This window comes from Maniola jurtina, chromosome 10 (assembly GCF_905333055.1).
Source record: "Maniola jurtina chromosome 10, ilManJurt1.1, whole genome shotgun sequence".
In the NCBI taxonomy this organism is placed as follows: Eukaryota; Metazoa; Arthropoda; class Insecta; order Lepidoptera; family Nymphalidae; genus Maniola; species Maniola jurtina.
The window spans coordinates 821,868-847,649 of NC_060038.1; the positions used below are offsets into that span (position 1 = coordinate 821,868).

The 25,782-nt window shown below is 40.7% G+C and overlaps 2 protein-coding genes across 5 annotated transcripts in view; one reads left to right on the top strand and one right to left on the bottom strand.

Moving 5' to 3' along the window:
- Window positions 1-306: 306 nt before the first annotated feature.
- On the top strand, window positions 307-17,844 carry LOC123868929 (fragile X mental retardation syndrome-related protein 1). Of its 3 annotated transcripts, none has more exons than XM_045911613.1 (15): window positions 307-417; window positions 782-834; window positions 911-1,064; window positions 5,313-5,476; window positions 6,119-6,286; window positions 7,365-7,451; window positions 8,104-8,251; window positions 8,780-8,923; window positions 9,206-9,343; window positions 9,635-9,785; window positions 10,203-10,296; window positions 10,587-10,755; window positions 11,271-11,358; window positions 12,940-13,014; window positions 16,327-17,844. In XM_045911613.1, exons 1-15 carry the CDS (start codon window positions 367-369, stop codon window positions 16,500-16,502), a joined length of 1,860 nt encoding a protein of 619 aa, XP_045767569.1. In that variant the 5' UTR covers window positions 307-366; the 3' UTR covers window positions 16,503-17,844. The 3 variants fall into 3 exon arrangements, with proteins under 3 accessions (XP_045767569.1, XP_045767570.1, XP_045767571.1); XM_045911614.1 differs by having other exon boundaries at window positions 6,137-6,286; XM_045911615.1 differs by lacking the exon at window positions 12,940-13,014.
- A 2,222-nt stretch (window positions 17,845-20,066) lies between these two features.
- Window positions 20,067-25,782, bottom strand: part of LOC123868939 — a 110,703-nt gene continuing 104,987 nt past the window's right edge. For both annotated transcript variants that reach the window (XM_045911636.1, XM_045911637.1), the window contains 2 exons: window positions 20,991-21,078; window positions 20,067-20,297 (listed from right to left, as the gene is read on the bottom strand). In XM_045911636.1, the coding sequence (XP_045767592.1) occupies window positions 20,150-20,297; window positions 20,991-21,078 (236 nt within the window). In that variant the 3' untranslated portion in view covers window positions 20,067-20,149. The remainder of the gene's footprint in view (window positions 20,298-20,990; window positions 21,079-25,782) is intronic.

The window sequence follows — 25,782 nt, forward strand, 5'->3', positions numbered from 1 at the left end:
ATACCATTATGCTGCGACATGATATAATATTAGTTATAATGATTCTATCTAAGCCTCACAGTCATCACGATTCCTTATCTATATGCTATGCACGAGAAAAAATATAAAAAGCTGAACTCCCTGTACTGAACTGTCACGGGAATTCCCTTTTTAAACTGAACACACGTTTACGGTTCAACCGGTTCTAATCTACGATTTTACCGATTTTTATCTAATCTGCTTTGAAATTATATGTGGCCAGCGTTGCCAGCATCAAAAAAAGTAAAATAATTGTCTACTGTGTGAATTCTCGACGGTGATTGGCTATCAGTTTTTGATCGAGCTTCATTCTCGCTCTGAAAACGCCAAATACGCTTTCAAACCAAAATGGAGGATTTGTCGGTCGAGGTGTACGGTGAAAATGGTGCTTATTATAAGGTTTGTAAATTGTGAAGTACGTTTGAGTTGTACGTAAAACGCGTAATTTTTATTAGTGATTTATATATTCAGTTATATCGAGCCATCGTTTTTGAGTTTTGTCACATACTTACAAAAATATTTTTCCGGGAAGATCATCGCGGCTGGAATGGACGCCATGTCCGACTGACAGGGCGTGAATTTTCCATGTGTTTTATTCTTAACTGCTTTTCTTCTTCGTAGACGTGATTGCGAAACCGAAGAAAGCTTTGTGGTATTCAATTTCGTCGCGTGCATTTTCACAGTTTGACCCAAAAAATTATTTATATCTATCGCATTACCAAGTTATTGGATCATCACTTCTAAAATTCTTCTATATTTTTAGGCCATTGTCACCGACGTGCTCGACAACGAGGTTCTCGTAACCTTTGAAAATGAGTGAGTTAATATTTTTTTGATTTTTCACGTTACATTGTCGGCGAGAACGTTATTTACATGGAGTACTCTGTTTCAGCTGGCAACCGGAATCGAAGTTTCCGTTTTCCCAAGTGTTCTTACCACCTAAGGATACTGGCAAACAAACAGAGTTCGTGGAAAACCAAGAGGTGGAAGTATTCGCGAGGTCAAACGAGAAGGAAGCATGTGGGTGGTGGACTGCAAATATCAAGGTATAGTATTACAGATGTTTTATTTCAACAATGAACAAATTATTGACACTTAGAAAGTTATGTTAATCTTCATCAATGTTTAATGTACCTTACATTAAACATTTGCAATGGCCCTGATCAAGATTTGCTTTAAGTTAAAGTTATAGGTCATCTAAATTACAAGCTGCACTACCTATTGACAATGTCACAAAGAAATTTGCAAATCTCAGGCACAAAAGAAACCTGTATTTCAGCCCCTACATGTCAGAACATAGGAACAGGTCTATATAATTAGCATCATGCACTTTATTTGCTTATTGTACCCATTTTATATTTTGTATTTTTGACACAATATGTGTAATAGTACAAAGAATAAACAGCTTTAATATAATAATGAACCTTTCTGAAATATTCTTAACATTACTTATAATATTTTTATTTAGATTATATTTAGTAAAAGAGTAAACAGCTTTAAGTATTTAAATGACTGAAGATAAATCACTATTCTTTTAAAATTTTTTTTTCTTTGTCTAAAGATTCAACAATTACATAATTAAATTTATACTAATATTATAAATGCAAAAGTATGTGTCTTTCCGTCTGTTACCTTTTCATGGCCCATCTGCTTTATTAATTTTGACAAAAGTCATATTTAGTTTGGATCTTAGAGTTAGTAGTTATCCTGGAAAATCTGAATTCCTACAGATTTTAAAAACAATTTTTGTTTGATATTTTATTGTTTACTAGGATTTTGTTTTTGTATGTTGTTTTTTGGATGGTGTTTGTTTTTAGTAAAATGTAGAAAATGTTTCCTGTGAAGAAAAGAAAACATTTAAAAAAAAGGAAGCAATTTCTCAGAAGTCTGGCAGATAACCCGAATTATTCAAATTTTTACTTTTGGGAAATCAGATCTTTAAACTGTTTAGGGTTTGAAATTATATTTTTCAGCTTCAGAGCTAGGGAGGACTCCAGTGTTGATAAATCAGTCAGCTTTTCCTTTTAAACAAGCAGACTGCATCTTTAAAATATTTTGAAATAGTATAGTGGTTCATAATAGCAGTAATTAATTAATTATTAATTGGTGTTTTGATTGCTTAAATTCATAATAGTTGTTAAAAATGATCTATACCTTTTTATCAAATCACATTGTCTAATTGACTCAAGTACATTGAACCTGGGGGCAATGTCTTACAAAGCTTGAGGTCATCAAACATTATAAAACAAAATGTGAGACTTTTTATTTAATAAAAAAAATATTTGAAGTAACCTTTCAAATTGGTTCGATTGAACATTCCATCCATGCCACAACTCTTTAAGGTTAGACTTAAGAGTGTTCTCCATGGTCCTCCAAGTAGAGTGTGAGAGAATTCCATTGCAAGCAGAACATACTCAAGAACGAGGTGTGTAATGTGTGAACAAAGAAATTCATTGCAAACTGTTTTATTGTATTTTACTATTATGTTTTCCGACATGGGTTTATTTGTGCATGTAGCTTCCTCAAAAGGCTTCAAATAAATATGTTTCAAGGGCCATAATATAACTATCAAAATAAATATGATTTTACTAATCTTTTAGGACATAGATAATGGAGAGATAAATCAATATCTATCTTAGTTTTAGATCTAGAACAATAATAGTAGGCATAATACGTTTGTTTTATGGAAACCTGTAAGAAGGTAACCTGAAGGTAGAGTTCAAATGAGACATGTCTCTCACTGTTTTTAAGTTATTTTATTGTAATAAAACTTACTGTTGAGAAATGTGCTTAGGTGCCGCGCTCATGCAGTCGTGTACCTACTTTACACAGCTTGCATTACAAATCGTACACGAGTACGCGCGCGTTCAGTGTGATGTCCTGCCATTTCCGACCCGCTTTGCGTCTGTCCAAGCCTTTATTAAAACTTCGCTGTCTTTCAATAAATCACTCGAAAGATATTTCCATATAGTATTAATAAAATAAAGAATTTGCGAAGTGTGAGTCGAACTCACGTACCGAGAGTTCGAGATATGTTTAGTTTTTTTTGCTTAAATTTTCTCCAATTGCAAATGTACCTTTGCAATCCGAAAAAAATATATGATATTATGTAACTACAAATTAAAGATTTTCGGGATTTTTTCTTTTTCTTGTGCTGTAAAACCTTGCTTGCCAAATTTCGTGATTCTAGGTCAAGGAGAAGTAACCTATATCTTTTGATTTATTTGCGAGTGTCAAAATATGCAGCGTAAATATCCGTATTTTTTTATAGTGTTTTTTCAGCTCTAAGAGGCTGTAGACGGAGTATTTGGTCCTAATATTTTCAACGTAATACCTCCACGCTTCGTGAGAAAAAGGCCCTTGACCAGACAGACTAACGGACAACGAAACGATCCTAGGGTTGCTTTTTAGAATTCCGTGCCCAAAGGGTGCCAAAAGGACCCTATTACTGAGCCTCCGCTATCCGTGCGTCCGTCCGTCCGTCTGTCTGTCAGCCGGCTGTATCTAGTGAATCGTAATTCACAGAACATCTATTTCTATGGCTGGTATAACCAATAATAAAAATTTAAAAATGACCACCACGAAAATCTAAATAATTAAAATGTATATTTCTTGTACGACGGTACGGAACCCTTGGTGTGCGAGTTTGGCTCGCACTTTACCGATTTTCCCTTTTTAGTTACGGAACCCTAAAAATATACTTAGTGGCTGGATATAGCACGCAATTAATTAAACATGATAGACACAGATCCCATGAGAAGAATTCTTGAAAAATAGACCGAATGTGACCCATTTTACCTAATATTTATCACTGAACTGTTTTAAAATGCTTCGGGCTATTTGAATAAAAGCAGTCTAACTCCAAAACTAACTCTATCTTAAAATCAAACTTAAAATCGATTCTTATGTCAAAAAAATTATACATTTTAAAAACTTGCATAATTTGCATTTGCATGTATAGCCCCGCGCTAACCCGGTGCGGGATAGCGCGGGCCTCATACCCCAGTTGTCATCTCGACCTGTCGCGCACTTGAGGTACTTCTGACGGCGTTGTCTTTGTCAAAAAACCTTGACTAGATTTTGCTCATCACAGTACAAAAAGCCACAAAACAAGAAGAGGAAGTAGCTTTTGCTCGCGACTTTGTCCATGTGATATAATTATTTGTAGCTTACCCATAGCACTTTGTGATAATGTAGTTATCCATCAGTGAAAGTATTTTCAATATCGGCTCAATAGTTCCGGAGATTACCCCCTGACATCCAAACTTACAAACTTACTGTTAACTTAATGTTAGTGTAGGTGAAAGCAAATAAATGAAATGAAAAAACGGTCAAGTGCGAGTCGAACTCGTACACTAAGCGTTAGGTACAAGATATAACACTACTTTTTTATTTGCATGGCGGCCATTTTAAGTAGCTTTTGCTGTAGAAATACACCTGTGAAAATTTCAACCCTCTACCTATTACGGTTCACGAGACGCCCGCTGACAGACGGTCTGACGGACGGACATCGCAGTCTTAGTAATAGGATCCCGTTGGCACCCATTGGGTACAGAACTCTAAAAAGTGTTGGTTCTTTTTACAGCTAATTCGTACAATGGGATTACTGAGCTTTAACTACGTAATTGTTTATGCTTAGAAAACTGTTTCAACAAGGCGGGGAATACCCTGAACAAGTGTTGCTATACTTTATTTTCCATATTGGTAAAAATACGTTAAGCCATCATTAACATCTGATAATAACTATAAACCTAACAATCGAAATCTCTTAGTGAGATGTATGCGCAAGGATCTGGGAACCCACCGCATTATTATCCCAGAGAACTTCTGCCATTATGTGATTAATGGAAAAGGAGTCACAAAACTCAGCAATGAAGGAATACAACTACAATGAAAGAAGAAATTTGCAGGGGTTTCCCATTCTATCAGCCTGTAAGCGTCCACTGCTGGACATAGGCCTTTCCAAGAGCGCGCCACCAAACACGGTCCTTCGCCTTCCTCATCCACCCGCTCCCCGCTACCTTCTTCAGGTCATCGGTCCAGCGGGCTGGAGGTCGTCCCACACTGCGCTTACCGGTACGCGGTCTCCACTCCAGAACACGTCTGCCCCAACGGCCGTCGGTTCTGGGACAGACATGGCCTGCCCATTGCCACTTCAGCTTGCTAATCCTTTGAGCTATGTCGGTCGCTTTTGTTCTCCTGGGAATTTCCTCCTGACAGTAATACCCAACATAGCGCGCTGAGCGACGCAGGGGTTAGGAGGTTGTATATGAAGCCTGTGCCCTTGTCCGTAGATGATGAGGGGGGAGTTTCTGGTGATCGAGTACCTGGAGTGGGACAACTGCTACACGGAGATCGTGCCCAAGGACCGGCTGCGCGTCAAGACGCCCAAGACGCCCATCGACAAGACCACCTTCCACAAGTTTGAGATTGCCGTGCCGGACGAGCTCAAGGACTAGTGAGTATTTCATCTGTCCAGCAAGAAATCTGGTCTAAACTCTTTTCAAAAAAAAAAATTTCCTCCTTCACCTTTCTACCATCGTACTGCCAGGCATCGTCAAGGTCTGCATCCGTACGTAGTCGAAATTCCTCGAATACGTACGAAACGATTTGCTTCCTCTTTCCTAATTCGAACCGCTAGGATATGGAACGCCCTTCCGGCGTCAGTTTTCCCTTCCACCTATAATACGGGTACTTTCAAGTCAAGAGTGAATAGGCAACTTCTAGGCAAGCGCGCTCCATCTTAGGCTGCATCATCACTTGCTAGCAGGTCTGATTGCAGCCAAGCGCTAATCCATATAATTTAAAAAAAAAAAAAAAATTGTGTATTAGTCAAGATGACTATGACACCCATCGTGAGTTAAACAGTTACATAAAAACACAAAAAGCCACATAAAAACAATTTTAAAATTGGAATTAAAATTTGAAAATTCTCTTTTACTAAAGGAACCTGTTGCCTTTGAAGAACACTCTCATTAGATAGCATTTGTCTCCTCTACAACCCCTATATAAAGTAGATGTATAGAGAAGATAAAATATAACCTGATACACTCGTATTGTGTCCTCTTGCATAGTTACTTTAAGTGTTGTTGTATTGCAGCCTTGGTATGCTCCACAGCGCGAAGGTGGAAAACGCGCACAAGGAGTTCCAGAAGGCGATCGGAGCGGGCCTGGTGTGGTATGTCCCCGAGCGCGGCGTGCTGGCCGTCGTCTCGCGCTGCGAAACTTCCCAGAAGCGCGCGCAGATGCTGCAGGAGATGCACTTCAGGTGACTATCTCTGGTATTACTCGAGGAGTTTCTGATCGGCCCTGGTGTGGTACGTCCCCGATCGTGGCGTGACTTTCTATCTCTAGTCTGTCTCTGACATTGCTATTTTAACTTGTGCTAATAGTTAATTCAGATATAATAAAGCGTAAACTACCTAAAGATTTTAAGGGATTAGGGGAAGCGCCACTCCTGCGCGGACTGGAAAATGCAATGAAAACAAAAAAATATTCTACAATATGTAATCTAACATACCAGCACTAAAATGGGATCGCACTTGCCGAGTAACACTTGCGGCCCCAGTTGCGCAGCCAGCAGACTCACTGGCTGTGCGACGTCTGTGCTAACATTATCAGGAAGCTACAGGGCTAGCGGTGAAGAAACTTTTGCCGTGGTGGTAGTATAAGGTTTCCAACATTTAATTCAAACAAAAAACAGATGATAGTCCCGAATTAAGGATTTTAATGATCCTGGGGACTCTTTTTGTCCACGATAAAAGGTTGCTTATGTTACTCTCCAGGCCTTTAACTTTACCTGCAAAAACCAATAGCCTATGTTACTCTTCAGGCCTTTACTACGAGTATATCCATATAGAAAACCAAATTGTAGTTGCAGAGATAGTTTGCATGGACTTGCTACTTTTTATGCTGGAAAGAGACCTTACAAGATTAAAAAAAAACTTAAATGAGTGTAAACTAAGTTTCAATCATCTTCTAGGACTTCGTCTGCGATGGCGTTTGCTGGCGCGCGTGCTGTGCTTGTTTGGAGTGTTTTTTTTTTTTGTTAAGAGTGGCTGGTTTTTGTGTTAGTTGGTGTTTTTTGATGGTGGAACTGACTGGGAAGCGCTCTAAAGGGGCGCCGCGCGTATGTCGGCGGGCGCCGGCGCAGACGGAGTCCATACTTGTATAAATTCAATAACTTGAAAATATCACAAACTTGACATTGGCTAATCAGAGTAAAGCCAGATTTAAAGAAAAAAAAAAATCATCTTCTAGTGATATATTATAATTATTAATTGACCTACACATAATTTTGATCCTTATTTGATATAAATAAACAAATACTATTTTCTACATTGCAGAAACTTAACGCAAAAGCTGCTATTACTTAAAAAGACTGAAGAGGCCGCGAGGCAGCTGGAATCCACTAAAATACACAACCAGGGAGGGTAAGTCACATTGTATTTTATGAATCACCCTGACTTTGAATGTGTAAACTATAGAAACATATAAACCAGTACCGTTCTGTACCAGTACTGCTTCCTCTATATAACATTGCACCAGATCTTGATTAAGCGGGAATCACAATGCAAGCGAATAAGAGATAAATACCCTGAGAAAGCTACTCTAATTCCTGTCAGGAATTAGAGTAGCTCAGGAACTTTTAAATCGGTGGCGATCACAATGGATCAGAGACGGTCGAAGTGATACAGGGAATTTTTGGACCTGCAACATCCTCACAGAAGAAGACGAGAAATGTAGCAAACGAGTGGGAGGAATGCATTCCACTGGGGTGCAGAGTTGTTGGCAGAGTAGTACATACTAATTCGCTGCTATTATTCTGTCACACCACATATCACTATTATTACACCACAACAGTGATGCTACAATTTGATATACTGATGGTTTTCTCGTCCCAACTAACATTTTGTTTGAGCTGGACAGTAGCCGCTCTGAACTCGCGGTGAATTCGAACTTGCTCCTAGTTTGCTGAAGTGCGGCGAGGATGTATATGGTGTTAACCTTCGCCTAAGAATGCGGCTATGTTCAGAGTAGCTATCAAGATTGGCACATCCTGTACGTAAGTTTGTTTGCTTGCAGCTACTCGGATGAGTTCCAGGTCCGCGAAGACTTGATGGGGCTGGCCATCGGCACGCACGGCGCCAACATCCAGCAGGCGCGTAAGGTGGCTGGCATCACCAACATCGAGCTGGAGGAGGTCTCCTGCACTTTCAAGATCTGTGGAGAGGTGAGGTCACCGTTAACGCGCGCGAGGCTCGATGGGGCTGGCCATCGCCACGCAAGACACCAACATCCAACAGGCGCGCAAGGAGGCCGCCAGCATCACAAATATCCAGCTGGAGGAGGTCTTGTGCATTTTCAAGATCTGTGGAGAGGTGAGGTCACCGTTAACGCGCGCGAGGCTCGATGGGGCTGGCCATCGCCACGCAAGACACCAACATCCAACAGGCGCGCAAGGAGGCCGCCAGCATCACAAATATCCAGCTGGAGGAGGTCTTGTGCATTTTCAAGATCTGTGGAGAGGTGAGGTCACCGTTAACGCGTGCGACGCCCGATGGGGCTGGACATCGGTTCACACGGCGCCAACATCCAGCAGGCGTCCAAGGTGGCCGGCTTCACCAACATCGAGCTTGAGGAGGTCTCCTGCACCTTCATGATCTGTGGAGGGGTGAGGTCACTCTTGACGCGCGCGAGGTCTTCACCTCCTGCACTATCGAGGTCATGACATAGAGGTATAACGTCTGTATTGTTGCAGTCGGCGGAGGCGGTGCGCGCGGCTCGGTCGCTGCTGGAGTACGCGGAGGAGAGCATCAAAGTGCCGCGCGCGCTGGTGGGCAAGGTCATCGGCAAGAACGGCAAGGTCATCCAGGAGATCGTCGACAAGAGCGGCGTTGTGCGCGTGAGTTGCTCTCTCATTTGCGCTCTTCCTTTACATATGGCTGTTAGTTTTGCCAGTCAGCTGAAGCTGACGTGGTAATGGACAGGCCACATAGTTCGAAAAACCGAATAACATTGGTGTCCCAATTTTTATGTCCAACACTGCATGTCTTGTACGATAGTACGAAACCCTTCGTGTGCGAGTCGGTGTGCCCTGCCCATTGCCACTTCAGCTTTGCAACCCATTGAACTATGTCGGTTACTCAGGTTCTACGAATTGTTCTTAATGATCCGTGAATTGCAGGTGAAGGTGGAGGGTGACAACGAGCCGCAGCCGTCGGCGCCGCGCGAGGAGGGCATGGTGCCCTTCGTGTTCGTGGGCACGAGAGAGAACATCGCCAACGCTAAAGTGCTCGTCGAGTACCACGTGGCGCATCTCAAGGTTAGTTAGTGACATTGTCTTTTCTAGGTGCTATCTCCTTGATAGAGAGGAGTTTTGTCTTTAGCTTAGCTGACGCTTGAATAATAAATAAGGAGATCCCTGTGTAATGTGTATGCATATTTTCCTTATTATCTTAATTTTTATACTTAGGGCCTGTTTCTCAACCGCCAGATCGATTTTGTCAATTGACAAAATCGATTTGTGGCAGATTCATAAGTCCACTGCGCCAGGGAAATTGTCTGGGAGGGGAAGTATTTGAGGTTATTAACTTATTTTGTGTGTTGCACGCAGGAGGTGGAGCAGCTTCGCGCGGAAAAGCTGGAGATTGACCAACAGCTCCGAGTGGTGATGGGAGGCAGCACGTCGTCCTACCCTCCGCCTCGAGGCGCGCCCGCAGCCCGCGCGCGTCGCCCGCGCCCGCCGCAACAGAGATACCCGCCTGGTACGTACGGCTCTACACAGTTGGAGATTTTTTTTATTACAGACTTAATGAAAAGTGAACATTTTGCACCAAATTTTGTAGACCAAAGCACTAGATAAAAACGGAGACTGGTGTTTGCAATTTGCAGCCCAAATAGACCATAGTATGTGCTAGGGCTGATAATAATAATCGGCCTTAAAAGCCCGACACAATAGGTTCACTCATGAGACGCGCTGTCCAGCCAATAAATTTTGGCTCATCGCCGTGTTCGTTCGTTTCAGTTTCTGTCAGTTAGAATAACTTAGAATATAAAAACGCCTCAGTGAGCTTGAGTCGAGTCGAGGATACGACTTAGAATATGGTTGTAAGTGTCGTGAACTGCGACACAGAGGTGACTGGTGAACCATCAGTCACTCATGCTGGAGTGTGGTGTTGCAGGCGGGCGACGAACCACCCCCGAGCTGGGCGACCGGACTGAGGAGCGCGGCGACGGCTCGTACCGGGGACGCGCGCGTCCGCCGCGGCCCAACAGGTGACTCACTGCTGTTATTAGCCAATATCTCACTGGTGGCGCCACCGAGGTGTCTTGAACTACCAAGCAAGAAACTCCAAGTCAGTTACGATTAAGATTCGTCTTGATGGCGGATTTTATGCCAGTGAGACGCCAAATAGCTCTATACATACAAGGTAAGGTACCCTCCATAGAGCTGTATACATTTTGTTGGTAGCGCGACTGGTTGCGCCACCATTGGTATCCTAATGAGATAATTCTCTAAGATTGTTGCTTGTTATATTATTAAATGTTGGTATTGCATGGTGCAGATCGAGTGAGCGTCGTGGTGAAGAGAGGCGTGTCCCGCTAGAGAACGGGCGGCCACACCCGCGGCCCCCGCGCGACAACCGCGATACCCGTGACAACCGCGACAACCGCGACAGTCGCGACGCACGCGATAGCCGCGACACGCGTGATAACCGCGACGCGCGGGACGCAGTGAGTAGCTGTTGCTGCAATATGTCTTCCCTCCACCTCCCATGGCCCCCTAACCTCTCAGTTATATAGGCCGAATCGCGGGAAAGCTTCCTAGCACTTGCTCTTGGCGTTTTTCCCGGGGGTGCCTTTTTGACTCCACAAGCTTATCGACAATAACGTCAAAACATAACGGAGTTTAAAATTTAAAAGGGTGTTAATTAAGGGGGAGGGGTGTTACCCCTCTTTGCATTTAATCTATCTATTTATTGACGTATAACGTATATTATGAATATTAAATGACTATGACTAATGATAAATTCATGGTTTTTGGATTTTTTTCTTTACTTGTGCTGACCTACCCTTTTTTTTTTCATGATTCTAGGTCAACGGAAAGTGCCCTCTAGGCCCTCTTGACAGACATACAGACAGACAACAAAGTGATCCTATAAAGTGCCTTTTTTCCTAAAAACGCCGCACAGAGTAACAGTTTGCAAGTTAAATGGCATGTGGTGGAATGAGATGGTTGTGACTTGCAGAGCGGTCGGCGCCGCGACGACCGGCGAAGGCAGACTGACGACGAGAGCTCGGTGCTCGACAGCCAGGACGTGTCCAGCGCCGACAGAGGTACGTCCCCACTTACCGCCTCTACTGTACTTGTTCTACTTCACCGTGACTACTCGGCCTGGCTTGTACAGTCAGCAGCAAAACTAGGTTTGCACCCGCCAGTACAAGTGACTATGGGCAGGTGCAAATCTAGCTTTGTTGCTGACTATACTAGTAAGTGCACTGATTAGACTTTGCGTTACCGCATTTGTGTGCGTAACGTACCGGTCGCGTTCGAACAATTTGTACGTATGCACTCAAACAGCCAAACGGTCTTCGTGAAATAGAACCTCTGTACTACAGCTATAGTCCTCGACGATCTTTACGATCGTTCTGAACCATGCGCCACGTCCCGCTGATACCTGTGCGTGGCGCGCATAACGTGGCTATAGACTCATAGAGCGGCCATAAACATCGCCAAGGACTATACTGCCATGTTTAGGTTACATAACCTCATCAACTCAACTAAGCTCCGGTATCCTGATTCATTATGACGTCAATAAAATGATCACGTCATCTATCAATAATATAATCAGCTGCTCGATCGCAGGAAAACTGCATCAATTATTACAATCGCAATCGTGGTTAGCTGAATTTATGGTATTCTTGTTGCAACAATGCATTGTAGCCAATAGTGAGCGAGCGTCAACCAATCAGAGATGATTGCGATCATGACATTGTAGCTGTCATTTTACCGCAATCGAGCTACTGGCTACTGAACATATCTTAGCCTATCTTCGCTTAGGTGGATATCGGACCTTACATGTGATATTTAAATCTGAAAATATTACTGAATGTGCTAGTTAAAATGTAGTGTGTAGTTATCTTACTCTATTATAATATTTATGTTATTTAAGTATTTATTATGTGTTGGTTATATGAATTATTTTTTTGTTTTTGGCTCCCTATTTATGTTATACATTTTAATTAGTACAGTATTTGATACTCGCGGACACGCGTAACTTTTATTAGTGTCTGATTGTAAAGTTTGAAAAATCGTTTAATACATATATAAAAAGAAAAATCCTGACACACTGACTGACTCATCAACGCCCAGCCCAAAAACTTAGGATACTGTTAAAACGAGACAGCATTATACCACTGGCATGAATCTGTCTCGTTTTAACTGAAACTTAAGTGTAAGCAAAGTCAAAGTGCGCTCTATAGATTTCAACGTTAGGCCTAGAAAGCACGCGCGCGGGCCTGATGCCCGGGAAGACGCAGGTTCGAATCCTGACGGTTCCGCAATTTTCGATATATATTTTTATTTAGAAACATGATTTATGCTTGCAATTTTTTTTTTATATTTTTCCTAAGGAATGTGCGTATAGTTCGTAGTATAGATTCTAGAAGTAGCATAATATTCTTATGTTGGGCTTAGGGCTTATTTGGAGCAGGATTTTTCAAGCGAAGCTTCTTAATGGATGGTTGTGATGGGATATAAATGGCAAGAAAGTGAATGGGATCGAACGATCGCGGCATCTCCTTGGCCATAATAAGAGTGAACGAGATGGTTTAGCCACGATAAGAGGATGGGTTGGGCAATGGTTTAGGTTAGGGTAGAATAGTGGGGAGGGGTCGAGTGATGACTGTGGTGTGCAGAGTCCGCGTCTTCGGAGGAAGGGGGCGCCGCGGGAGACGCGCCCAACGCCCGGCGCCGGCGCCGGAGGCGGCAAGGTACACTACACACGCATACATCATCATCATCATCAACCCGTCACCGGCCCACTACTGAGCACGAGTCTCCTTTCACTATGAGAATGGTTTAAGATCATAGTTCACCACGCTGACCAAGTGCTAAATTTACAGACTACTAGCAGGTCTGATTGCAACCAAGCGCTAGTCTATAAATTAAAAAAAAAAGCTGTGAGAACATTATGGGGAACTCTCAGGCTTGTACTTAGGTTTTCTCAAGATGTTTTCTTCACCGTTAAAGCAAGTGATATTTAATTACTTTAAAACACACATTGCAAATTCAGCAGTTGACAATCAGAAAGTCTGCAATTAAACCCAATTTGAAGATTTGACATTTGACTTCGAAAAGTTAGAGGTTCGAGCCCGGGATCGAAGCTCCGACCCCGGGAAAGGAGAGCGTCGTATATCTCTATCACTAGGCTGTCACCGCTTTTTCATGCATACACATATACTCTGATCATTTTATTCGAATCGAAATTCTTAATCTGTCATATACACGAAACAACATAGGCGCTTACCTTTGACATGCTTTCAAGTTAACGCACTCGCGCATACATTTACACAACGCTTTTGCAAAGCATCTATACTAATAAATAAGTGATCCTATAAAGGTTTCGTTTTTCCTTTTGAGGTACGGAACCCTAAAAACCGGTCAAGTCTGAGTCGGACTCCGAATGGTTCCGTACCATCGTACAAAATGTTTTAACATTTTTATGCGCAATACTGCAAGTTAATGACAACAGCGCATCTATATGTGATTTAGTAAATTTTTTGTGAACACATTTTTTTTGTAATATAACCACGCACTCACGGTTTTCGGATTTTTCCTTTACTTGTGCTATAAGACCTTCCTATCTGCCAAATTTCATGATTGTAGGTCAACGGGAAGAACCTCATAGGGTTTCTTGATTTGTGATCCCATAAGGGATCCCTTTTCCTTTTGTAGTACGGAACCCTAAAAAATAGCGAGCAATAATATAATAATAACGAGCAGGTGGGTCACCTGGTGCTAAGTGATTACCACCGCCCATGAACATTTGCAGAACCGCTAATGCGTTGCCGACTTTTAAGGAATTTATTGGTCCACCCCGCTTGAATAACCCCACACTGTAATCTAGCGGGAACTCCCTTCGGCGGGAGGGATACCTACTTACCTATAATATTCGTAACTTGTTCGATTATATCATGTCTACATTATTATCATTTACTTGCCATAAATATTTTTTGGCTTCCTTACTTACGAATACAAGCATGGTTTTAAACTTATATATATAGTTTGTAGAACAGTAATGTAATAGGTATGTTGCATGCCATCAAGTTTAACTGTCATATGATGTAAGATTTTCAGATTGAAAACTGTAGGATATAATGTGTACATAATATAGTATTTATAAAATCATGAAGCTAAGTTCATATGGAGATATATTTTCCGAATACTTGAAGATTATACGGTAAAAAAATTTGTAAAGGTAATCGGGCATTTTGGACCCGCCTTTGCGAAAAGTTGCGGACATGGACCAAAACAGATTTAAATCAATGATAATATTTGTAACCTTTCTGTATAAGTATTTGATTCAAAATCGATGGGTAAAAAAGTTATTGAACATTGAAAAGAGTATAAATCAATAGCTTTTCTGTCATGGTAAGTACAAAAATTATTTCAGTTTTTCCCATGATCCACAACAACGCGACCTATGTCAGTGTAGATCTACAGAGCCGTATATGAGTATTATATACTGTTAATTTCGTTTGTGTCCGCCGTGGGTATGGTTTCCATACTTCAGTGCCCGTTTACCTTTTACCGTTTAAACATAAAAATCCTATATGGGATATAATCACTTAGTCATGCTAATTCGTTTATCTTTTTTTAACCCCCGACCCAAAAAGAGGGGTGTTATAAGTTTGACGTGTATATCTGTGTATCTGTGTATCTGTGTGGCATCGTAGCGCCTAAAAGAATGAACCGATTTTAATTTACTTTTGTTTGTTTGAAAGGTGGCTTGATCGAGAGTGTTCTTAGCTATAATCCAAAAAAATTGGTTCAGCCGTTTAAAAGTTATCAGCTATTTTCTAGTTTTCTTGTAGAAAAGAAGGTTAGATAACCCTTAGGTTCATAATATTCAAGTGTCAATTGACAAATGTCAAGCTGTCAAGATGGACGTTGCCTAGATATACATAATTATTTATTTGAAAATGATTTGTCGGGGGTGTTGAAAATTTTTAATTTACACTTGTTTCTTCAAAAGAAGTGAAGAAATATGCTGGAATTAGCACTTCCGGAAAATCTTATGTACGATTATAGGAGAAAGTACATCTTTGTATGAATTAGCTGCCGGTCGGTTTATCACGCTCAAGCACCGAGCTTTCATTTAACACCAATTGAGATCTAATATAATAATGTCGTATATCTAAGACTAGCTGATGCCCGCGACTTCTTTTCGTTTTAGGTCATTAAAAATCCCGTCGGAACTCTTTAATTTTTCGGGATAAAAAGAGGCCTATGTCACTCTCCAGGTTTTTAACCTATATCCATGCACAAAATCGCGTCGATCCATTGACACTTGATTGAACGACAGACCAACAAACAAACACCCTTTCGCATTTATAATATGGGTAGTGATTCCATTAAAAACATGAAGATTATTTTAATTTAGTGACATTATTAAATTAGATGGACTGTACATGCTTGTAATTTTCGATAACACAAGCTTCGAATTGGTGTCAACTTTAGGCATAACAAAACATAAACTAAATTAACTTTCACTTCTATTTCAATATTAAAAAGATTATATTGAACTTATGTTTGGTTGAGTTTTGATACGCCGATATTGACATCAACTCTGATGGTCCGTTTACACTTAGGGCCAAATGTTGGTCAATGTTTTCTTTTATTGGTGCGTGACTGTAGAAAGGTATTAAATGGATTTGTCTTAACCAAGACCATTTAGTGTCTTTTTAAATTCATGCGCTTTTTGACATTGGCCGATGTTTGTTGCTGATGGAGCTGAGTGTAACCGCCATATTCACAATCACTACTATGAAGTCTCACTGTACATCTAAAATCCAAATGCTTAGTGTAGGTTCCACCAATAAAAAATTCAGCCAATTAAAACGATGGATATTGCAGCAATGTTAGATGCAGTTTTTCGCGATCAACCAGCATATTATTGAACATTTAGGTGGCATGTCAATTTTTTTTATTAATGTCATCAATGGGAAAACCTACACTGAGTACTTATGTACTGTGAGACTATAGTATACGGTATAGTGAGGTTTGTTGCGTGTGGTCCGCAGGTGGCGGGTGGAAGAACGGCGTGAGCGGCCCCGGCGCGGCGGCGGCCCCCGCGGCGGCCGCAGCGCCCGCCGCCGGCGCGGCGCCCGAGCCGCGCGCGCCCGCGCCCGCCGCGCCCAAGCCGCGCCGCGACGCGCCCAAGCCCAAGGCCGAGCCGCTGCTCAACGGCACGGCGTAATGGCGCCGGCCGCGCCCCGCGGGCTCCTACGTTACGTACATATAGCGCGCCCGCCGCCCCCGGCCCGCGCCGACTGCGGCCGCGGCGCGCCAGCCTAGACTTACTCGTATTATGCTTTTGTAAGATTCGTGATTTGTATTCCTGATTATTCGATATGAGAAATTACACTCGTGTACGTCGCTCCCCGGACGATACTACGGGCGTCGCCCCCGCCCCGCGCCCCGCGCCACCACAAATAAACAACTGTACATATTGGAATCGTATTTTATTTGTACAAACAGTCGCCCGTCCGCCGCGGGCGAGACGTCACACCGTCGAGGCGATACATTCGATTTATAAAAATACTATGACTAGTCGGGACGTTACATATACGACGACTAAATTATGAGGAAATTGTCACACTCGGATGGGAGGTCGGGGGTACATTTATCGTGACACTCAGAATTAAAATATTAACGAGATATCGATTACAAATTATGTACCTACTCTATAAGATTTCACTTAGCCTATACGAAATTCGAGCTAATACAGTTCACAACTGCAGCGATCGGAACGTAACTCCGCTAGGAGCGTTACGATGTTTATTTACAAAGATACCTACATCAGTCTAACGATGCCGCGATATGCATTATTGCCGGGATATCACTTCACTGCGAGTACAGACATGCTTCGGGACTAGAGCTCGTGGATTCCCTGACGGACGCGGCACCTCGGCGTATAGCTTGCGCGACGGATACGGGCGACCAATATGTTATCTGCCGCGTATCCGTCCGTCACGACACCCCGGCCGCGGCGCTCGGCTCAGTTTATGTGTCCTCGGTTCGCGATGTGTTCTGTTCGGTTGCGAGCGAGCGGCCGCGTGGCACGACGTCACACTCGTCAAATTATACGAAGAGGTGCCTTATTAAATTGTATCGAAAACACCCAAAAATGTATCAAGCGAATCCACTATTAGGTACGAATTGTAAATGCAACTAGTGTATTTTGATATGTTTCTACGGATACTTGTTTATGTTTAACATTTCTCATCTTTGATTAGATGTACGGGAGTTCGAATTTTGGACAATTTTGTAGGACGTTCATAGTTTGTAGGAACGGAATACGTTAAACATCAAAAGTTCATTTATTCAAACTGCTAAACCAATAAAATTGACAGTTATAAATTACTGATGTTTTTTCTTTTAACACATTATTTGTAATAAAAAAGTAACAGTTGTGTGGTTTCTTTTTTCTTTTAAGTAGAAATATGTCTCCTTTATTTATTTCTCTTTTTACATATAAAACCATAACTGATTTGTTTTACAACTATTATATCTAATAAACTTTGGAACTGATGACACAATTCTTTGTTTTTTTGTAACTACGGGAAGTGCGGGTAGAGTACGCTACGAACATACAGATTACCACTCATTTATTGCGAGTGTAGTATAGTAATGTGGTGAGTGCGCGCACAGCAAGCAGTCAAGTCTGAAGTTGCAACATAGCGGTTTGCGCAGGTCATAACATCCCGGCTGAGATCTATTTTTACAATACCCAATCCTCATTATCAGGATGTAACCAAATGCTAGTAAAAATGAAGACTGGTGATAGTACTGATAATTACTGATAAGATACAGAAAAGAACTCGAAAATGAAAATTTAAAAATCCTGTATTTTTAAAAGTTCACAATATCTTGTTCTTAAATTAAACATCTGACTGAAACTAGAGGTCCACGAACGTTGCGTAAATAGTCCACTCTGAGTTAATGCAGTGTCGTAGGTGGGGCATCGACCCGAGTTTTGCGCGCTATACAATGCAGCTTTGAAAAATACTAAATCACTAACTACAAGTTAAGGCAAATGGTTGTTGATATATATAAATATTATAATAATAACGCTAAGTTTTGCTAGCGTTCTGGTTATACCCTGTATAAGGCTTCATAGCTCAACGCTTTAGAAGCGGACTGAATACCGAAATGTCAGCAGTTCAAACCCCATCCGTTGCACTATTGTCGTACCTACTCCTAGCACTAGCTTTACGCTTAGTTGGAGGGGAAAGGGTAATATTAGTCATGATTAACAAGGCTAGTATTCTTTTAAAAAATACGCCGTGTTCAGATATGACTGTGTATTTGTTCTGTGCGCACTTTACATGGAATTTTTTATGCCCAGTTGCACGCCTCAATCCGGCTTAGGTGGAGTAATTTCCACGCCACCTAAGTTGAATTGAGGGGCACTACTTAGGTGCCATGAGCATCACGGGTGGGACGCTGAGCTGAGAGATCTATGAAGCCCACTTTAACTTTGCTCAGCCTCAAGACACTGTTCAAACAAGACAGCGTTATATCACTTGTATAACTGTCTCGTTTTAACTGGAACTGAAAGCTCAATTTACAGTGAAAGGGATTGGATGCCATAGCATAATATTGACTTTTATCTCCACAATGTAAAACACAAACTTGCCCAATTGAAAAATTTGTGGGAATTTTCTTTGTCTGTAGAAATTGGTGGCTTACATTGTGAAGATAGAAGTCAAAATCAAAGTCATTTATTCAAATTGGGTACTATTGTACACTTTCTGATTGTCAAACAATGATGTACTGGTGATAATTAATTACGTGACCTTAAAACTTAAGCTATCCGGGTCCAAACGAGCACAAGTCAATATGCTATGTAATATTTTAGAAATTCGCTTCCATTCCATTGAAAGCAATGTAAATCGAACCTTTAAACAAGACAGACTTATACAATACAATTTATATTTGTTTTAGTCGGCAAAGTCAAAGTGTGTTCTACAGATTTCAACCTCAGTGGGGTTTTAATGATAATCATTTTAACAACTGTAACCTTATATGTATCACCAATGATATGTAATATTAGTTTATAGAAATAAAAATAATTTTGTAAAATGCTTATCCATAATCTGTTATCCCACTCTAATCTAAATACCACCAATGATGCTTAGAACATAATCTATACTCATCTGACATGAGCACCACCACCGCGGGGGTGGGCTGTATGGGCACTCAACGTATTAAAAAGTGACAGCGCTATACTCGAAAGAAGTTAGTATAGCGCTATCTCTGTTACGTAATCTCATACAAATTCAGTACCCTTTTGGAGGCACCAACCAATCAAAAACGATACCATGTTTTCGAATTTCGAATGTTTTTAAAAAACATGTTTGTGATTGGTTGGTGACTTAAAATGGTTAGCGCCCACTGAGATTTTCATATCTGTTTTCTGTATGGGATTACGTATAATAATTAAGTAGGTATATTGTGTGGGGCGTCCCTCCACCTCGTACCCCGATTGCCATATCAACCTGTCGCGTACTGCGGGCAAGTCTACCCGATTATACGCAGCTCGTCAAATCTATTCTTAGGCTGAGATCTGTAGAGCGCACTTTGACTGCTCAGACTTAAGACACTGTTAAAACGAGACAGCGTTATACAGCTGGCATAAATCTGTCTCGTATTGAAAGTTAAGTGTAAGGCAAAGTCAAAGTGCTTTGTATAGATTTCAACCTTACTCTCTATGTAGGATGTGGGGCGTGTTGCGTATCTACCCGCACGCATGTACAGGCTAGAGTCCGTCAGAGACACTAGCGACTAGACGAAGGTGCCCAGCTGGGCGGGGCGGTCCCCGGCAACAATGAGGTGGTGGCATTAGAGCAGGCGGTGGCGGTCCTCGTGGCACTCGTCGCTGTCGTCGCTGTCGCTGTGCGAGCACGACGAGTCGCTCCAGTGCTGGAACTCCTCCTTGTGGTGCTCCAGCGCCATCAGCGAGGGGAACAGGCTGTCGCATGCGCTGCAGCTGGAACGAATACAACGATATTTCTAGCCTTCATCATGATGATCAACCCATTGCCGGACCACTACTCAGAGGAATCTGATTCTCATTCTGAGTGGAGACCCGTATGTCTCCTCTCAGAATGAGAAAGGACTGATTGGCAAACTTCACACACCTTTGAGAACGTGGAGAACTCTCGGGCATGCAGGTTTCCTCACGATGTTTTCCTTCATCGTTAAAGCGAGTGACATTTAATTACTTAAAACGCACTTAACTGAAAAGTTAGTGGTGCGTGCCCGGGATCGAACCCCCGACCTCCGATTAGGAGGCGGACGTTCTTACTAATCTGGCGACTGGCTAGGCGACTTACTACTCTGATGGTAAGTAGAAGATTAATATTATTACGATTTTTTTTTTTAATTGAAAATATAATAAAGCTAAAAGCTAGCCTTATCAACCTCTTTTCCACACGGACATCTGTGCTGATGACACAGTGGTATTCCCAATCTGAGACCTAAAGCACATTAAAACTTACGTTATCTAAAAGCGTACCAAGATTTTTGGATAGCAAGACATGAAACCAATACCCAGATTCCTTTTCGGATAATGTTAGAAGCCTGGCATGACCTCTGAAGTAATTGGTTGATGTTAGTTCCTCTCAACTTACACACCTAAGTGGTATAAGTACCTACTAATAGGTTAGGTATTGAACCTTACCCAAAATGTCTTTTTTTCTGTTGGTGGTCGCTGAGCTGACGCCGTGTGGGAAACGACCGGTCGCACACGTTGCATGTGAGCGCCTCATCTGGAACGGAAGTTACACATTGGATTTATAAATAGGTAGTAAGTATAGATAATATCACACTTTCACTCACTTTCACACTTATATTATAAAGGCGAAAGTTTGTACGTGTGTGTGTGTATGTTTGTTACTCCTTCACGCAAAAACCACCAGGCGGATTTGGCTGTGGAGATAGATAATATCCTGGATTAGCACATAGGCTACTTTTTATCCCGGAAAATCAAAGAGTCCCCACGGGAAATCACATAGTGGAGTCATAGATGGCGCAGACCGTTATTAACTTGCAGAGGTCTACATAAAGGTGTTAGGTATATCTTATATGATGGTACGGCACCCTTCGTGTGCTAGTCCAACTCGCACTTGACCGGTTTTATTCATTATAACCTGCCATTAAATAGATAACTATCCAATGCCTATACCACTGGCTGCGATCCCACACCACTAGCTGTGGGCCATAGGATGTTTATATATTTACAAGTTCAAATGGTACAGCGTTCCTTTGTCTGTGCATAACCATTTTCTTCAAAATTACTGGATCGATAATGATGCAGTTTTTTGTATTAACTCAGTAGGGTTTTAGACTAACAGTTATAGGCCAGGAACGCTTCAAGCATGGGTAATTTTTTACTAAGGGCACCTTTAAATAATAAAGACAATAAAATGAAAAGTACTTATTGAGATTTAAATATTTTATTACAAAATTAAATACCACAGAATCTTTATTAAACCTAAATAGATAAAAATAGTAACATTCCGCAGCAAAAATATGATAAGATTTTTCTACAAAAAATTAAAGTAGGTACAGATTTAGATGATCCCAAAATGAAATCAAGGCAAGATAAATTAATAGAACCCTAGAACACTGAGTGAGGCTCTAATAAATTAGAAGTTAAAAAAATGATTTTTGCCTTTAGGCGATACTTTGACATCGACTACTGGACAGTTTCAACTTTCATAAAGCAATAAGTTTAACAGGACTCTCTCCGTCACTTACTCCATACAATCGTAGTTCCCATTTCATTTGAATATTAAGCAACCAAAGTCCATGAAATTTTGCAGACATAGTCTAGAAACTAATATCTGTGTCTGTGGTGTTTTAGATTTTTCTAATAATATGTAGTTTTAAAATTACAGGGGCTCAAAGATTTGTATTTTTCTTTAAAAAAAGGCCCAACTTTGTGCTCGTTTTTCTAGACAATGGAGCAATTTAATGAAATTTGGAAAAACCACAGACCTAGAAAATTTAATGAATATTATGTAGTAAAAAAATTATCGTTATATATTTTATATTGTTATAATTGTGTGGGAACTACGAAAACCAGAAATTACACCCAGAAATCTTGAAAATTTCGTGCTGTCTCGATTTGTGCAAGCGGGGTGGTGAAGTGCGGGGGACGACACGTGAAACTGACAGAAACTGACAGTCTAAACACACGGGCCACATTTAGACTGCACCCAACTCCAAACTTGTCGATAGGTCTAACTAAATACACTGGTACATTTCAACTTGCGTTAGACGTATGCGTTACCTACTCAGACGTTGCCTGTAGATAAAAATATGTCTCATGTTTGCTGGCAATAGCGCATGCATCAAACCCTGCAAGTTGCAACTCTCTTGCAACCTATTCCTCACGCAATACGCACAGCTTTAATATTATAATTTTTGACAATGTATACTATATGTAATGCCATATCACAGGTCACTCTCTGATTTATTGCTAACAATTTACTTCCAAATGCAAAGAAATCTAAGTGTGTTGAATTCACACTGCCCAATACCAGGACCTTAAATGACATAAGTTCATTGATAAATAATCATATGTTGAAAATAAAGGAGAACCCCGTGTTTCTCGGTATAATGTTAGATGGAACACCCACATATCAACACTTGATGGTAAACTCAGCTCTGCTGCTTACACTGTTAGAAAAATTCGACAGGTACTGACGTGGAAACTGCAAAAATTGTATATTTTGCCTATTTTTACTGTATTATGTCTTACGGACTCTTGCTATGAGATAAAGCGGTAGATATTGAGAGAAAAATGTATTACAGAAAAGGACAGGACGTGCAATTTATAATTTAAAACCGCGCGCTGCCATACAATAAAAATATAAGGAAATAAGTACCTTATCTATTATCTTATAGTAGCTTTTAAATATATTTACAACTAGCTAATGCCCACAGCTTCGCTCGCGTGGATTTAGGTTTTTAAAAATCCCGATCCTTTCGTTTCCCAGAACAAAAGTTGCCTCTCCGTAATAGCCGGTCCCCGGGATGCAACTTGTTTCTGTATCACGTAAGAATATTTAAACGGATGATCCTTTTCAAATCCCGAGGGATCACCAGGATTTAGGAATGCAATTTCTTACAGCATCAGGGTTGAGGTCAACGACAAAGTGTTTACTTGGTATAGATACCTTCAATATCAATTAATAATCGACACTTTTTAAATCCCATTAGCTTTAGTAGTCAGGTCCCCTGCAACATCAGGATTGAGGAGTTGGAATCCAAATTTTTTATTGAACAATGTCGCAAACTTTCTTTATCGATTAAAAAAACTACCCAAAATTACGCAGTTAGGTTACCTGCCAAATTTCATGGTTTTGAGTCAACGGGTACCCTAGAGGTTTTCTTGACACACACGACAGACAGACAGATAGACAACAAAGTGATCCTATAAGAGTTCCGTTTTTCATTTTGAGGTACGAAACCCTAGAAAACGTAGGAACGGCATTCCGAACCAGTGGTAAATTTTTCTGACCATCCAAAAACACTTTGTTACCTAAAAGTTTACAGGAATAAAAATTTATCATTGTATTCCATTCCATTTCATTCTATTCCATTCTGTTCAAAGATAAATAGATAATAAAAATATTTGTCACCGAAACAATAATTTACGATACATCAACCAATATCAATTTTACTGATGACAATCTGACTATTACCAAAGTGAACGACTACTATAATATCTATTATATACGACTAACATAATATGTATTATAAATTGTGTGCCGTTTGCATTCTCACTAGGTTCTCATTAAGTTTGTTTTATTTGGTTAAACTTTCTGGCATTTATATTGTTATGGCGTTTAATTGGCAAACAGTCTGTTTATTGGCTCAAACTCAAAATTTCAGCCAATCACAATAAAGAAAATATTGTAATAATGATTGATGCAGCTTTCTGTAATTGAAAACAAAATATTTGACATTAACTTGAATGTGACAGTGTTTTCCGAATAGGGTTGCCAGAGGCCCCGTATTTTACTAGTTACCCCGTATTTCAGGATACAGAAACCTGTAATTATGAAAATAAAATACGGGGCAAATAAAACTAAATATTTTTAGGGTTCCGTAACTCAAAAGCAAAAAAGAACTCTTATAGGATCACTCCGTTGTCTGTCAGTCTGTCAGTCTTTCTGTCTGTCCGTCTGTCCATCTGTCCTTCTATCCGTCTGTCATGTGCTCATGAACAAATATTAGTATTTTCAATTTTCAAAGTAAGATAACTACATATATCAAGTGGGTTATCATTTGAAAGGGCTTTACCTGTTCATTCTAAAACAGATTTTTATTTATTTTTATGCATATTTTTTTAATGCATAACAGTTTTTGATTTCTCGAGTAAAATGTCGGAAAAAATACCCGAATACGGAACCCTCGGTGCGTGGGTCTGACTCGCACTTGGCCGGTTTTTTACAAATTCAGCAGGAGCTGGCTGGCGAAATCAAACACTGACGTTATGTCCAGTAGAAAGAATATTTTCCTTTTGCGGCAATGCGTAGCCGAAACCCACTCGATATTGATCATGGTCGTAGCCAAGGCAGCGGGGCTTGGTTTGAGGATGTAAGCCTTTTTTATACAAGTTAGCCCGTGACTTTAATCTTTTCTAGTGGTAAGTGATGATGCAGTCTAATTTCTTGGCCGTTAGGGCCATAGTAACCATATAACTAGCCATGACCGAAGCCTCCCATCAGACCAGAAATTTAGAAATGGCGACTGCGCCTGGGAAGCCGTCAAAAACCTAAGCCTAAAATAATACTTACACTATTTCTTGCATTTGCTTACCAATTTTTTTTGGAAATATATCAAACATTTCGCGGTCACTTCACTCGCGCTTTGAATTTGTATTACTTGGTGTAAACCCCGCAATTTCGTTTGCATGAATTTAGATTTTTAAAAATTCCGTGGGGGATTTTCCGGGCTAAAAAGCCGCCTAAAAAAAAATGTCTGGGATGCAAGTTACCTCTGAATAGTAAGTACCAAAATTTTGGTAAAGAAGATGGGCCGTGAAAGGGTAACAAATAGATAGGCAAATAGATATACTGTCGTATTCGTAATATTAGTATGGATAGGAAGCTTTAAAAATATAATCTTGCTATGGCTAAACTCGTTTCCCTTTCACTTTAATTTTTTCTGTATTGAACCAAAAACACTTACGCTCACTGCGCTCGCGATTTTTTATTGTTGTATTTTATCTCACTGTCAAATTGAAAGGCGAAATTCCACTAACCAGGTAATTAGCCCATAAACTTGAGCGAATGTTTTTTTCCTCATGACAGGATTCAGTTCCGGCCCTGATAAAACCTCTCCCGCAATCGATTCCTGGCTACGGCCATAGTATTGATACTGTGAAGGTGGAATTACAAATTAAATGTAATTTTAAGTTAAAATGAAAAGATTGTATGCATGAAATGTATAACATTTTG